The 15806-nt window shown below is 39.9% G+C and overlaps 1 protein-coding gene across 1 annotated transcript in view; it reads left to right on the forward strand.

Annotated features, from left to right (window-relative positions):
* Positions 1 to 10553: 10553 nt before the first annotated feature.
* Positions 10554 to 15806, forward strand: part of TRIQK (triple QxxK/R motif containing) — a 41781-nt gene continuing 36528 nt past the window's right edge. Inside the window, exon 1 of the mRNA XM_010131397.1 lies at positions 10554 to 10631. Coding sequence (XP_010129699.1) covers positions 10571 to 10631 — 61 coding nt within the window. The 5' untranslated portion in view covers positions 10554 to 10570. The remainder of the gene's footprint in view (positions 10632 to 15806) is intronic.

The following is a 15806-nucleotide window of genomic DNA, read 5'->3' on the forward strand; positions in this document are numbered from 1 at the left end:
GATCGCAGTCTGTGTGGAAGAGCCAGCAATACCTGCACCTCAGTTCGTTTCCCTCACCTCAACCCACATTTCTTTTTGGGTTGCTTGCACTGATGCATAGGCTGGGAAAGGGGTCCTAGGTCCTGGGGTGCAGAACGTACCCCCTTTTGTTGCCCTTTCTTACAGGCTGCTTACTGCTGGCAGAGAGGTGATTAAACACCTGGGCCCAGTGACATCTTAAAGCTTCTCAGGTACCCAAAGCTTGTTTATAAGACTCTCTTTTAGTTTCAAGTTGAACATGTTTTAAACTTTGTATTATAAATTGCCTATGTTTTCAACTTGCTACTGTACCAAGGCAGCATGGAGGATGTTACAGTACTTGACTTTAACCGTATCGCCATCTCCACTTAAGCTCTCACCTCATGGTTTTGTCTGCTATTAAAAGTGATCATGCCTAAAAACTCGTATAAAAACACATAGATCTTTCTTTCATGGAGTACGTATGCCATAACGTTGTTTTAGTGTTGTGCTCACTGTGTGGGGGGCTGATTACGCTACCTCCAGCTATGACGAAATCACTTACCTTCCTGCTAGATCAGTTTAGCATTACTTACACTCTCGCCAAAAGGAAACAGTTAACCTGAAGGGTAGCATTAGTTTTTCTATTTTTGTGTCTTGGCTGTCAAGCTGGAAATACACTATTTGTATAGCTACCACTGAGATTTGATTGGGTCCTTGATTTACTGTTAATCAACTAAAATTAATTTAAAAATCAGGACTGTACAGTAATAATAAAATGAATAAAGAGCTGGTGCGCTGCCGGCACTCAGAAGTAATGGCTGGATGCCACTGTCAACGGATGAGAGCTTGTGGGTCTTTCCCCAGTGTTTCTGTCTGCATGATCCTTTTCACTGTTTTAGTCAATTGTCTGTGAGTAAACATAAAAGCAATAGTGACAAATGATGGATGGTTCAGTGATTGCTGGATTGATGAAGGGATGAAGTTAAAGCATGGCTAAGATCATGGTAATGTGAGTCTGTTAAAATGCAGTTTGTCTGCAAATGTGCTGAGGAAGAAGGAATGCTGGATGTGTGTGCAAAATGGAGTATTTTCATCTTTCAGTAAAGCTGTGACTGCAGGAAGACTTGGGGTCTGTGAGGAAGCTCCTGTAGCCAGAGTGGACGCATGTGCACACAGGTGTGAAGAAGGGCTGGTGCTGCCTAGTAGAGGTGGGAGAAGATGCAGGAGGGTGGCTTAAATGCCTTCAATAAGACCAGTGCTGGAATGTTGCACCTAAGTCTACTTATATTGAAAAACACACCCTGAAAAATTTGAAAGCATGATAAAAGTCCTGGAAGACACCGACTTACTTCCGTTAATGGTAGTAACTTTGGTAGGTGGGCTTGAGAGTGGATTCAGGCTTGCTGTGTCTGCCTTACCTCACCGGTGCTGGACCTCAGGCAGCTCTGTTAGCTGACTGTTCCTCCTGGCTGCTGCAGAGCTCCTCCTCCATGCATACTGCTGCAAGTCCTAGGCAAGGCTATGCTGCATCTGTGTGAATTTGTCATTTCTTCCCATTACAGAGGGCATGGAAAGCATTGTTTCTTCTTTCAGATATATATACATCATGGAAAGCTTCCTATAGTGTATTTTTTCACCTTTAGACTTTGGTGTTATTAAACTTAAATATGGTTTTAATGGAAGAACAAAGAATTGCAGCAGCTAATTGTTTGTTGTTTGGTTTTATTTTGTGGCCATAAAACAGAGCAGAGATGGGTGTTGCTTTCTTTGGAATTTTTTGACATACACTATTTAAGTTATGAAAAGGTTAACAAAGCATCCTTAGATTGCTGTTTTCTTTTTTATTCTGAAAGTCAGGTTAATTTATTTTTGGGTCTTTCTGGGTGCACAAAGCAGCAGACCAACAGGCTAAATAGGAAGAGGATATTCTGGAAAAAAATGTTGTTATAGAGACAAAAACTACTTTTTAAAGTTTCAAACAATTTTCATTTTAAGTGCCAGTGGAGTTAAATAATATCAGTAACTTCTCTTACAGTAACAGATCATAATAATTTAAAACAAACGGTCCCAGCACACTTGCTAATATTCTTTATGGCTTCAGTAAAATACATCTGAAATGATTTACAAAGCAGGGCTTCTGGATGAATTCTTCCAGTTCTGCAGGGGAAGAGAGCCTGTTTATCTTCATACATGTTTATATAGACCCATGGAAATTATGATCTAAATGGGGGTCCTGTATTAAAACATAGCCATATATGCTGAGTGAAGAATTCAGAGCACTTGCATTCTGTCATTTATTGCACACAAGTAATGTATGTTGTATAGACTCAGTTCAGTGATGTATCCTGACCATAGAAGGACTCTGTGGAATATGTGCTGTACCTTGAGGAGACTTTCAAGGAGAAAGAATGATGTGTGTAGCAAAAAGCTTGGGGCAATGGCTCTCTGACCAAACTTGTCTCTAGTCTGGTTTTGAGCCTTCAGACTTAAGCACTGTCAGTGCTGGAAACAGTGAAGAGCTGGAAAGATGTTTCCCCAGTACTATATTGGTAATATATTTTCATTAACTCACCTTTTTAAAAATAGTCATAGTAACTCAGTATGCAAACAACTGGAAAGGCTGTAAAGCGGAACACGTGGGATAGAGTATTTCAGAAGTTAAAAGCAGAAGCAAGTTAGCTAAAATCCTTCTCAGAGTTGACCCAGCTCTCCTTAAGCTTCTTAAGCTTCATTACAGGGTTGTGCAGCTTTTGGTCCAGTCGTGGCCAGACTGAGCAGTTGTAGCAGGAAGAGAACAGACCTGCAGGTTCTTGAGATGTTGGTGTTGAATCTCTTTGTTCTTATGAAAGAAAACCAGTTTGAACTCATTTTACTGTACAGTCTAGCACTTGGGTTTGGGTTTTGGTTTGTTGGGGTGGTGGTGGTGTTGTTGTGTGGAGTCTACAAGGCTAGATTCCAGGCAGTATATCCCCCTCTCCCTAGTAAACCCTTATAGCAGTGCTGAAGCATACATGCTCCTTTGACTCTAGCCAAGGGCATGCCCTAGTGCTTGGAGGGATGCACTCAGGAGATTAGAGCAAATGGAGTGGGTTGTTGTCTGCCTTTTTATTTCAGGCTAGCGTTTCTGAAGAAATGCTCACAAGCTGACTGCTACTCATTAAATGATCTCTTTTAGGAGTCTCCTAATTACTCCTGAGTAGTTTGAGGTGTAGGAATCTCTCATCAAAGGTGTCTTTTAGGCCAGAGAAGGCCAATCTTTCACGTGTCTGAACCCAGGATCCAACAAATGTACTGTCTCCAAAACCAGCAACCCATGAAAAAGTGTTCAGTTTTGTATTTCACTAATATTTGTACAGTAAATAGATTTTCACGTGTGCTGTGTGACTTGAATTGTCCAAAGGACTACTTTTTTGCAACGTGTTAGTCTCAGTTGGTGTCATCCGTCCCTTTGGCATTCTCGTGGACAATGAATCCTGCAGTAAATTTCTTCCTTGTCACACAAGCACGCTGTTCAGGAGCAGTGGGAATAGATGGGGCACAGTCTCCTCCCATCCTGTGGCCTTGCAGGGAAAACTGTGAGAAGACCTTAGGCAGACATTTGCACAAATGGCTGCACCTGGGATCTTCAGGCATTCACATGACTTTCTGCTATTCCAGCTGATACATCTCTGCTGGTTGACGACTTTTCTTTTTGCTGCCTTTTCTTCCCAGCTGCACTCCACACTTGTCTCTGCCTTGAAATGAGGCAATTAAACAGTTTGTCACAGTTTCTGATGGCTATCAAAGCTTTTTTTTTTTCATTTGGTGCATATAAAGGTTTTAGCCTGATTTTGATCCATTCTTTCAATTCAATTTTTGTTCAAGATTTAAGTTTTCGATAGATAACTTGCGCAGATAGAATATGAAGCTCCTCAAGAGATGGTATCATATACACTCTTACTTTATTCTTTATCTTTAAAATCATTGCCTTTAATCGGATTTCTAGGTAGGTTTCAGGAAAGCCAAGTCTTGAGCAATTTAGATGTAATCTGCGGCGAGTGTGCTTGGCCTGTTGTTTTGAACTACTCTGGAAACTACTGAGCTGATGCTATTTAAACTGTATTAAACTCTGCACCCAATTATGGCCTAATCCTTCAAAGCCAATAGAGTAGGACTTGGTTTTGGAAGCGCTGCTGCTGACATCGATGGGTCTGTTCACTAAGCCTGACTGTGTTAAGCTTATTGTTAAGTGCTGTAGGGCACATTTGATATGTTAACATGAAGTTGTCTCCTGGTTTATTTACTGGTTTTCACCTTGGACAATTTTAAAGAAAAAATAAAAAAAAATATATATTGTGTTAAGGCTAAGGAAATGCATGTCACCTATATCTTCAAATCTTTATGGGAAGATTTACAGGTTATTCTCTCTTTAATCAGTTATTGAAAAAAAGAAGAAAACACAAATGCCAAAAACACCAAATTAAAACTTTTCGCGCTCAGTGTTTCTTTTGCCTGGTGACTAGAACAGATATTTTTTTTAAGTTGAGTTGCTTTCCTGAATGCCTAATACAGAGCCTGAGACAACAAAAGTGGCATAAAACTATTTTTCTTCATTTGTAGATGAGTCTATTTAATACCTATTGAGCTGCAGCAGTTTCAGAGAAAGGAAAACAAAACCACATTCATTCTGAACGCTGGATGGAAAGATTACCTTTTAAGTCCTTTCAAACACCAGGTTTAGAAATGGAACTAATAATTCAGTTTTGCTGAAGTGTTACAATTAGGTCTATGTGTGCTGAAGTGTTATTTGCTGCTGTCATTTGTAGCCTGCTTCAACTTCTGCATGCTTGCTCAAGGTAAGAAGTGAAGCAATCATTAGGCTATAAATGCGGTGACCAGTTTTAGCAATTACTGTGACTTGAAGTCATGTGTGATGGAACTTGTATTATACTGCAGTGAAATATATAACAGAAGGGCACATTTGTCTGCCTCTGCCTTTGTGCCCATGAGGCTTATTTGTGGCTGTTTTCTCTTCTGGTTTTCAGGTATTGATTGCCAAGCAGGAACAAGAACTGGTTTTATTCTCAAATGATAGACAAAATTCAGTGAAGATGGAGTCAAAATAGATAGCGTATCAATATTAGAATTAGTGGGGAAGATATTAAGATGAAACTTAACATACTTTAAAAAGCAGTTTTTTAAAAACAGAGTGGGAGGAGGAGAAAAATTCCAGCAGTTTCAAATTGTCTTGTTTTGATATATTACTTGAAAGAAACTATTTCAATTTTTAAATAATTCACTCAGAAATGTTGTATTTTTAATGAACCAAGATAATGCAAGCAAAAAAAAAGGCACAATAGAAACAAAAAATAGTTATCAATATGGAATTACGTACTGTTACAAATTTTTTTGTGTGTGAATAGCTTCAAAACTTTACAGGGTTTATTCTCAGAGAAGGTTGCTATCCCATTTTGCAATATTGAAATTGTGAAATAGACTTTCTGTCTTCTGGATGGTTGTGAACTGTAGTTTAAGATGGTTATGCTAAAGGCAAATATAATTACTCCCTAAATATTTCTTCTCAGTTAAGGAAGAAGTAGGAATTTAATTTCCATCAAAACTGAGCCTAAGTTTGAAATGTACAAATGAGGAATTAACAAGTATGTATCATTAAATGATATCAGAAGCACCATGGACAGGTATTCTTGTCTTTGGAATAATAGTCTTATCCTTTGAGAGACGCTTTCCAGAGGAATGTTGAAGACTAGTGTAAGAGTTATCAGTAGAATATGAACATTTTTTTCCCAATTTTTTTAGCTTGGTTTTTTTTTTTTTTCAAGTAGTAATAGTAAAGGTTTATAAATTCTTTCTTTTGGCTAAAGTTTGTTTAAAGCATTCATTTGCATTATTCTTGCAATTTTGAAAGCAGGTTGCTTCCACTGCATTTCCACTGTTGTACAAATAGATCTTAGTTACTGTACCTCAGCACTACACCAAAAAAAAAAAGCCAATTAAAATAACCAACAGCAATGATTTCCAAAATACATACATACAGACAGCTTCTAACTTTAAATGCAGTGCTGCCAGTTCTTTGGAATAACTTGATGTTCACAGATGATCTGATATGCTCCTTGGATTTTACCCGAGGAGGATAAAAGGCTATTTTCACTCTCTTGTAACTTGTAAGGGTTTTAATGTTCATTATTTATTAAACTATGAGCTATGGAATTGACTGATAAAAGACCAATTATTTCACTGACATCAGTAAGCTTTGAATCATATTAAAGGATTAGTTGGGTTATGAGTTCAAACTGTCAACCTGCATTGCATCCAACAAACAAACCAAACCAAAAAAATCCAGGAAACGATTTTTAAGTTAGACAGCTATTTGCAATTAAGGATAAGGTGCTTCTGCATATATGCAGGTATTCACGGTGCATTCACCTGCATTTTCAGTTACGGCTGAAGCCTTGCTGCAGTACTTTTCCATTCCACAGTGGTTCTTTTCTGTCTTGAAGTTTTACTTGCTTTTCTCTCAATTGAGTAGCTATATTTCAGTTACAAAGCCAGTCGTTTCATTGATTATTTTTATTTCTCTAATATGCCCTCTATTAATATTTAGGCGGCTTGTTGTTGGAGAATACAGACATGCTATCAAATATCGCTGCTAAGAAAGTTTGTACACATGCACATACACAGATCTTTGAGTGTTTACTGCTTCACACTTTAGTTCTTATCACTGTTATTAATAACTTGTATTGCACCATAAATGCAGCAAGTGCAATCTTTGTGTTATATACCTATATACCTATTTTTGTTAGTATTTCTGAATTCATTCATGGTATGTTTCTGTTTCAGTAGAGTAATATCTTTAAATTTGTTTTGGTTGATACAGGTTGTATATGTATCAAGAACAGTGAGTTGGAATTTAAACCATCCTGTGGCCAGACCTTGAATGGATTTTCAGAACTGTGTTTTTATCTCACAAAATGCTATTGAGAGTTGGAGTGATAATAGGCAATTTACTGTGTGTATTAATTAGTATCAGTCACTGCTTATGAATGAAAGAGGATTGAAAGAGAAATCATGTGTTCTTCCAAGTGAGTAAGCCTTCAAAAGTGAAATTACTAGAGGGGAAGAGAAAAAAGATGAAGAAACAGTGAAGGAAACCACAAAAACAAGGATGTCTTTTGACCTTGTAATATCTCCGAAATAAACAAAAAATCATCACATTGGGCCTTGTTTCACTTAAAACCATCTTTGTAAAAGTGTGAAAGTTGAGGAGGGCTCATGTTGCTGTCAAATGATCTGAAATTACTCTTGAAGTATTTTTAGTACCCTGTAAAAAGAGCAGTTACAATCTCCTTTACGTGTTTTTAAAATGGTTCTGTAGTCATTAAAATTCCAGATAGCTGAAGGCTGCTCGGGGTGCATGCAGCATGGTGTGCTGCCTATCCCTTCAGTTTGGCAAAGAAATGTGGGGAAAGCCAGATCCTCCACTTGCTGATGTTGGAGATGGCAGAGCAGCCAGAGACAGTTGGGAAAGACTTAAGTGCAAATTTAGTTTACAGTAAAGTTAAGATGACCAATTATTGTAGGATCACCACTGCTATTTTAAATGGGATCTAAGAGGAGAATACTCTAACCAAACCTATGACCCGAGGACTTCGCTGTCACCGTCCAAGCTCGCTAGGCCCTGGCAGATGAACCTCAGGTGTAAAGGGTGGAGCCAGTTCCGCGCACGCTGGTGCCTCACCTAAAAAATCCACCGCGCAGGCCCGAAGGGTGCGCTCATCGCTTGCAGTGAGCGTGGGAAAAACCCTTCCCAGATCTTCGTTCGCGAAGCCAAGCCCTGATGATGATGATTTTAAATGGGGAAAAGGTGCTTTTCAAATCATTTCATAACTCATAAAGGTTCCAAGCTTTTCCTTTGTGGAAATCTGATCAGAAAGCTACATTGGAAACCACTCCTAGAGCAAGGTTCATAAATAATAAATATTATCTCTTATTAATCCATATTTTAGTTTAACTCTGGCTGGTGGCAAGTTGCTTCCTCAGGGAATGCAGGATTCTTTACAAGAGGAGGTGATGAGCCATAGTCCCTGAGGAATTAAATTGTGAAAACAATCTCGGTTTCATACATGCTAATATAGATCTGTTATTCCCCTTCCACATCTATCACAACACGCTCTAAATTGTGGCTGATCTTTTATGCAAATAGCTGTCTTATTAGACACTGCGGCTGTATGTGCTAACGTCTCCGTGGGTTTCTCAGGCGTTTGCTATCTAACCATCAAAGCCGTGGAAATGAATGATGATTACTGCATCCCTTTGAAGAACAAAGAGGAGTCGAGGTTCTAGACGTGGGAGTCAGTGACACTGAGCCACGTGGGCAAGTGCAACCATTCCTGTGGCTTGTATTAAGTCAGGAAATAATTCTTGCCTGTGTTTTGCTCGTTTGTTTTATTGGCACTGCTAAAACTGCAAACATCTTTCACAGCCGACGTTCTGTTACAAAACATTAGTAGGGTATTGGAATTGCAAAAGGCAAGTCAAAACAGTCTCTAACAGTGGCATAAAAAAGCCAAGAACTAGTTTTGTGGTGTAAAATTGTATGTTATCTCCTCAACTAGCCAAAAGTTCAGGTAGTACTTATGTTTTCCACCCTCGTTATTATGGTGTGAACACTGTGTGATAAATTCAGCTCAGCTGAGAGAACAGTTGAGAAGCTTAGAGGGGGGAAGACCCCCCAGTGGTTTACAGTTCACTGCTTATGTGTTTTACATAAGATGGGAACATTCTCTGAATTAAACCAAAGGAACGTATGGAAACACTGTTGTTATTCCCAAATACCTTAAAGAAAGATTTCTGACTTTTAAGCACCAAAGTTCATTTTATGCCCTGTGTCCCACACTTTAAATTAAGGAGCCTGGATTTGTCACTTTGTTACAATTTGTCTAATTTGTTACATTAGATGCCAATAAATCTTATAGAATAGATAAATACCAAAGAAGAAACTTTGTGGGTTTAAAATGCATGAGTAAGTGGTGGAATTATTCCTGCAGCTATTCTTGAAACCCTTATTTGGAGCTATGAAGGAAATGATGGTGGGTGTTTAAGGTTGTGGTGCTGACAGCAGCCCATTCAGCAGCGCCTTGTCATGCTTTTTGGCCCGTGGTTTGGCACTGCAGTGCCTTCAAGGGCTTGGGTCCCCAGGCCACATGCCTTGGCAGAGCCTGGGGAAGCCTGTCTTGCTGTATGTAACGCAGCTGGTTATGCCTAGCGAAAAAGTAGAACTCTAGCAGGTACTCCAAGGCCGTACGCGTGCAATCTGCAGTTGGTTTGTGGCCACTGGCAACAGTTCAGCCGAAGTTTGCCCTTGGCACTACACTCACCAAGGCCAGTTGGGAAAAGGCAAGTGTTGGCTGTTGATGTCTTCAGCGTTCAAAAAGTAACTGACGCTTCTGGAAAATGTCAGTCCTCTTGTGAGTGCAGAGGTTGATGTTTGGACACTTGTGTCATGGAGGTGGTTAAATGGAGGGGCTTATCATCACTGTGATGAGTGATGTCTTCAGCCCAGCCAGAAAGGTTGAAAACCAGTGTTTTGAACAGCAAGTGTGACTATAAAAGCCATGGGGGTTTTTTTGACAATGGAAAAAGAGATTAATTGAGCATGTTTGCAGAATCTTCCTGTGTCTTTTGAGTGGCATCCCTGTGAGGGCATGAGTAAGAGACCATAAGTTTTTGCACATAAAGTGGATATATTGGGAGTTTGCAACGCTACTCAGATGGCGCTTCTTTGGTTACATGGGTGGCATGGGAGCACCAAAGTGCCAAAAAGAGTCTTTGGATGAATGATAGTGAAATTACCTGTACAATCCTAATGTCACCTGCTAGCACTGCACAATGTGAGAAGCCCGTTGAAGAATCACAATGGTTCTTACCTAATTGCATTGAAAGTGATTTAAACTCTCCATACCTTTGCTGAGAGGTATAAAATGGGCACAGCCCCAGCTTTCATTTTTATTCTCCACTTTCATTTAATTTGCAGATCTCTAGAGCCCGTGGCAGGGAGGTAGGAGGTTGTGGTACTGCTGTGTTTTAGGTATCTCTTCCTCTCTTCTGCTCAAGGTGGCTGGAGGGCTGAGTCTGCAGGTGGGTTTCCTGAGCAGTTACACCTGTGAATGCTCACGTTCCTCAGAATCCTGGGTGTAGTGTAAATGTGTTTGCCAACAATAAAAGCAGCTCACAATGCTACTTTATTAACAAAAATTATATAGGAATGTAAGTGATACCAAATGCTGAATTACAGTGCAATCAGTTGAAATGCTTTAAACTAACAGGCGTTCTCTAATGTTAACAACTCATACAATGGGGAAAAAGTATGTTTAGAATTTATCTAATATTCTTTAGAATACTGATTATTAACTTCAGTGTCTCGTATTCTGTGAAGGCTTTTGTCTTTGTATATAAAGTAAATGTTACTTGTTACATTTTTTTCTGATGTTAGAGTAATTTATTTCCTTAGTAACTTATTTAGGAATATTTTTTTTTTTCCCTGATACTGACAGTAATTTTTGGATTGAAAACAATGGGTAGAAAAGATGCCTCTGCAGCAAGGACTCCTGTTGACCAGTACAGGAAACAAATAGGTAAGAGATGGAAAGAAAGGTTACTGTGTTTAAATAAAATCTGTTTGTTTGTTTGTTTGTTTTTTTCCAGCCAGGCCAGTTAATATAACAAAATGTGTTATTCCTCTTCAAAAAGTTTCTTTTGCCTGTGAGTGGTGCAAAATAATGCACACTCAAGGGAAACATTTTTTATATGCTCTTGACTAATTCATTCAGCAAAACCTTTTAGGAAGACAGTGTTTTGAGTAATTTGATAAAGTTCTGTGTTTGGAAATATTGGTGAAATACTGCAGTGCAGCAGCTCCATGATGTTTCTGAACTGTTGGAACTGTCCTGATTTTCCTGTTTGTCTCTAGTTTAACAAAATACTCTTCCTTCTTTATACCAATTTTTGATACACTGAATGATATGGACCTTTCCATTGTATCACTGCATTTATTCTCACACTGTTGGAGTACTTTTAACATGGTAATCACTGATTCTCCTAGCTCTTCTTCTGTTCTCACCTATTGTATATGTCGGTAACTTGTATACAAAGTGCATACCAATGAAGGCCCACGTGTACTCTCACACCTACCTAGCAGACCTACATAGCAGACTCAACTCCCTATTTATTTGCTTAAATGCAAAGGTAAGCAACTTATTCTTGGAATCCATGTATGAGGGTTCTGTCTCTCCAGGTGTTAATTAATATTATAAAAGACACAATATTTTAAAAGTACCTGTATAAAATGAAGTACCTTAATCTATACTCAATTATGTAAGTGAATGACTTTGTTTTACAGTTGCTAAGCACTCACATCTGTGTTTAAATATGCAGAAAAATTGCAAATGTCTGGGAAAAAAATCTGTTTATAGTGTACATTTTCGTGGTGAAAAGGCTAGGGTTATGTGAATAATTTTCTTTTTATCATGTCTTAATTTTTTTTAGTGCTGCCTTATTATTCTAAGGTAACTGTCTTAATGGCCTTTTCTTCATTTAAAGTTGAAAATAAGGGGCTATTTCGTATTTTACTTGTTCTAGATAGCTGCAAAATGCTCTAAATTTCCTAACCTTGGGCAGTTTGTGTAGCCAGCTCCCTTGGTTCATTCTCTGAGATAGTTAGAAACATGGCTGAAAACTTCCAAGTACCTTTACGGATGGGAAGCAGAGATACTGGAAAGATACTTAAATAGATGGACTGTTGGCTTCTGTGTGATTTAGGTTTCATGTAGGAACCTTTCAAGGAAATTGTTAGCACCACAAGTATTTCACCCAAGTGGGTTGGATGAGAAGCGTGAGCGCTGCAGCTTGGGGGCAAGTCATCCAGTGTAACTGGATGTTTGGAGAGGAAGTGATTGCATCAACTTTATGGCATTTTCTCTGTATGTTTTTCATTGCAGTCTTTTTTTTCTTTTTTTTTCCCAGCCCCCTCCGTTAGGGTCACTTTCCTCCTGCTGGAGGACCAGGAGGGTGTTAAAGCTGCATCTGAGTATGAGACACAAAATTACTTCCCAATCTTCCACAGCTTGGGCTGTTTCTTGCACATTACTACCATGCGGCACCACGGCTGCGCACCAGGACTGATCAACCATGCCTTGATCAGGGAAGAGGGCACTGTGCTGTAGCAAGGGGACGAGGGAATTTGTATCAGGGGTCAGCCCTCAGAGGTACCCTGTTAAATTGCTGACTCCCCAGTTTCAGGCTCGCATGTTGTCTGAACGATTTGACACTTTATATGATGCAGCACCGTGATCCATTGGGTTCTGCAAAATACAGTGTCTGAGGGGCCTCATTTAATAAGATCATTTCCCTTACATGCAATGCATTGCTCTTAACTTGGGAAAAGCAAGTGTTAAAAATTAGCATGGGGAAGAATTTCACACCAGCTTGCAAATAAACTATATAACCTAGGAGGTTTTTCTGTGGTTGTCGTATTCCTTAGAGGACAGAGAGCAAGGACTGAAATAGACTGTCCACTGGCTTTTGCTCTGATGATAGTTGTTTCAGCTCCCATTCTGGTCATTCACTGGTGTAGTCATAGAGTTTACCAATGGAAATTAGTTGTTTGAACTTAGTGAGTGGAGATAGTTTTGAAAATTTATGGATAGGGTTTTATACTTCAGTGTTGCAGGTGTGTTTGAGTTTTATGTATAAACATTTGGGGCAAGCTTTAGGCCTGGTAGCTGAGTTTAGTGGAGCAATCCCTCTAGTCTCATTGTGCCTTTAGGTGTATTATAGGACAAATAGGTGTATTATTGACAAATATTGTCCAGTAAAGGACTTTTCTTGTCTAGTGAATATGGGAATCTTTCAATTTTTTGTCATTACTTCTTGATTGATTTTTTTTTTTCAAAGACAGTTTTGCATAAGTGATGATAATTTGACTGTTTATCAGAGAATACAGAATGATTGAAGTTGATAGGGATCTCTGGAGGTCATCTGGTCCAAGCTCCTGCTTGAGCAGAGCCACCTAGAGCCCAGTTGCTCAGGACAGTGTCCAGATGGCTTTTGAATATCTCCGAGGAGAGGAACTCCACAATCTCTCTGGACAGCTTGTTCCTGTGTTTGACCACCCTCAAAGTAAAAAGTTTTTTCTTAGGTGTTTCATTGTGTGCCCATTGCCTCTGGTTCTGTCACTGGGCACCACTGAGAAGAACATCTTTTCACCCTCTCCTCAGGAATTTACATACATTAATGAGGTCCCCCTTGAGCCTATTCTTCTCCTGGGTAAACAGTCTCATGCTTTCCTCATTGGAGAGGTACTCCAAATCCTTAATTTTAACTCGTCTTGATCTAATTCTTCATGGTCTGATTTCATTCAGATACTAGAAATCATACAGAAAGAATTTCAGGTTTTTTCTTCAAATGCATTCGTCAAATAAGCTCTAGATTTGGCGGCTTAGGTACTTCCGCAGGGATACTTTAGTGTGAGGCCATTCAGTAGAACGCCCTCCGGAATACAGAACACCATCATGCTCCAGGTTCATCTGCTTTGGAGATGAATGTTTGATTACCCTTTCACAGATAGGTTATATCTAGAAACAGTGGGCAAGGGAAGGCTGCATGGAGCTTGTCTTTAAAAAAATTAATTTATAAAAGTAATTTAAAGTTCTAAGTCCATGCCTGGAGTGATTACTGTCCTTCCTTTCCAGGTGTTTGATATCTCTGGATCCTTGAAAGTACTATGATGGATGCTGGCTAAACAGCTATCTTTTGCTGACTAATGGTGTCATGTTATTTTTGAGCTCATGATTTAATGTTTTCTAGCCTTGCTGGATAGAAGGTAACCAGATTGAAATGTTTTTAATAACATTTTTTTTTTTGATGGAAAATGGCAGTCTTCAAGGAACAACATGTCACAAAGTCATGTCGACTTCACAAATTTCAGTTATGTTTAGTGGAGTAATTTGAAATAAAAGCAGATTTTTAATTTAATTTTGTTCCAAGCTTTCTGTTTTGTTCAGAGTTTCCATACGGCATGCCACATGTTTGCCCTGTGCCACAGTTCAAGTTCATGTTGATCACTTCAGTGCAGCCGTTTGCCTTTTTCTGTCTTCCAGGAGTGCAGAATTGCTCAGGTCTTGTTTGCCATTGTGCCATTAGTGGTTGCTGTTTGCTTCAGTAGCATTTTCAGAGGATTCCCCAGCATAGAGATTGATATTCCTCTTCTCTGTCAGCTGGCTTTCAGCCATTTCCCCTGCCACCAGCCAAAATTTGTCTATAGTGCCTCTCATGCAGTAAGTGCTCTGGTATCTGACAGTGGTACTGCCTTTTCCGTGGGGAGCAAAGGCAGCCTTTTAGTTATCAAACCAGACTGGCACTGTATTTGTGAAGACTGGGGGACAGGAGACAACAGCAGCAACCTTTTCGAACAGACTTAGACTGTGCCTGGAGGAGGAGGGATGTTGCCAAGGGAATCTTGCCCCGTTCGGTTCCCCATGGGCAGCTGAGGCTCTGGAGGAGGCATGAGGAAAAGTAATTTTAATGCTCTTTATTCAGCTCTCTCTCATGATCAAACATATACCTGTAGTGCAGCAGCCAACGGGGTAGCTCTTCTGCATAGCATTTCCTTCTCACTGCTGCTGTTTGTGCTGCTGTGCTTAATTTGCTGGGATTGGAGGAAAGGTGTGAGGCAGTATGCATCTTTCTGCATTATGCAGCTTTGCTCTGCAAATGCTGTGAAAATAGCAACAGGTTTTGCAGCATATTTGCTTTGTTTGCTGTTATGTGTGCTTTAAGTTCCCAGAACAATTCCACATGTATATTTTCCATCCTTCTTCATCTGGTGTGTCGCTTGCTCGGCATGAAAGCCAGAGGATTTGTGGGTAGTGTTCGTGACTCGTGTGATTGCGGGATCGGAAGCAGGCATACTGAGAGGATTATAGCATAGCTGAAACTTGTTCTACAAATCAGGAATAGACATAGTTTTGGCTTCCATTGTGTTGCTGTAGCATAATTTTTCATGAGGAGTGGTTGTTTGCCAGTCAGTCTACCTCCAATCCATAGACTCAAAGGTCTGCTTATTTTCTGCTCTTTACTTTCTGACCTACTGGCTTCATCCTTTAGGGGCTGGAGCTTATAAAGGCATAGCCCAGGGGATCTCTGGAGAAAACAAGGTTCCTCATGTCCCTCAGGAAGGAATAAAGGTTATGAATGGAAATAAATTCTTTTTTTGTTTTGGGGAGCACAAGGTACTAGGCTGAGCATGATGTCTCAGTGATGGAGGTTGTGCTTGTTGGCATAGCACACAGAGTGATGGGGTGGTGAAGGCGAGAGGGTGGGAATCCTGAGTCCCTGGCAGCAGCAGTGCAGGAGGGGAGTGAAGTGCCCGCCTGAACTGAGATAAAATTCTGTGGGTAAAGCTGCCCCATTTCGTGAAACTCCTTGGTGTGGGAAACTTGTGACTTATCCAGAAGAAAGGCATCTTATCCTAGTGTCAAGGATTACAGTCCCACTGTCGTCTCGATGAGATGGAGAAGAACTTGTCTTTCAGCCTAAGTGTAGGGGGCAGACAACAGAATAGCAAAGGCAAACAGAGCTTTCGGAAAACTCCATAAGAGAGTCTGGTGCAATAAACACCTGAAGAAAAGGACAAAGATCAGTGTCTACAGAGCCATTGTACTGTCTGCTCTTCTGTATGGGTCTGAATCATGGGTCATTTACCGCCACCACCTGCGACTCCTCGAACGCTTCCATCCGCGCTGCCTTCCGCC

This window comes from Buceros rhinoceros, unplaced genomic scaffold (genome assembly GCF_000710305.1).
Source record: "Buceros rhinoceros silvestris isolate BGI_N320 unplaced genomic scaffold, ASM71030v1 scaffold2142, whole genome shotgun sequence".
NCBI classification, from domain to species: Eukaryota; Metazoa; Chordata; class Aves; order Bucerotiformes; family Bucerotidae; genus Buceros; species Buceros rhinoceros.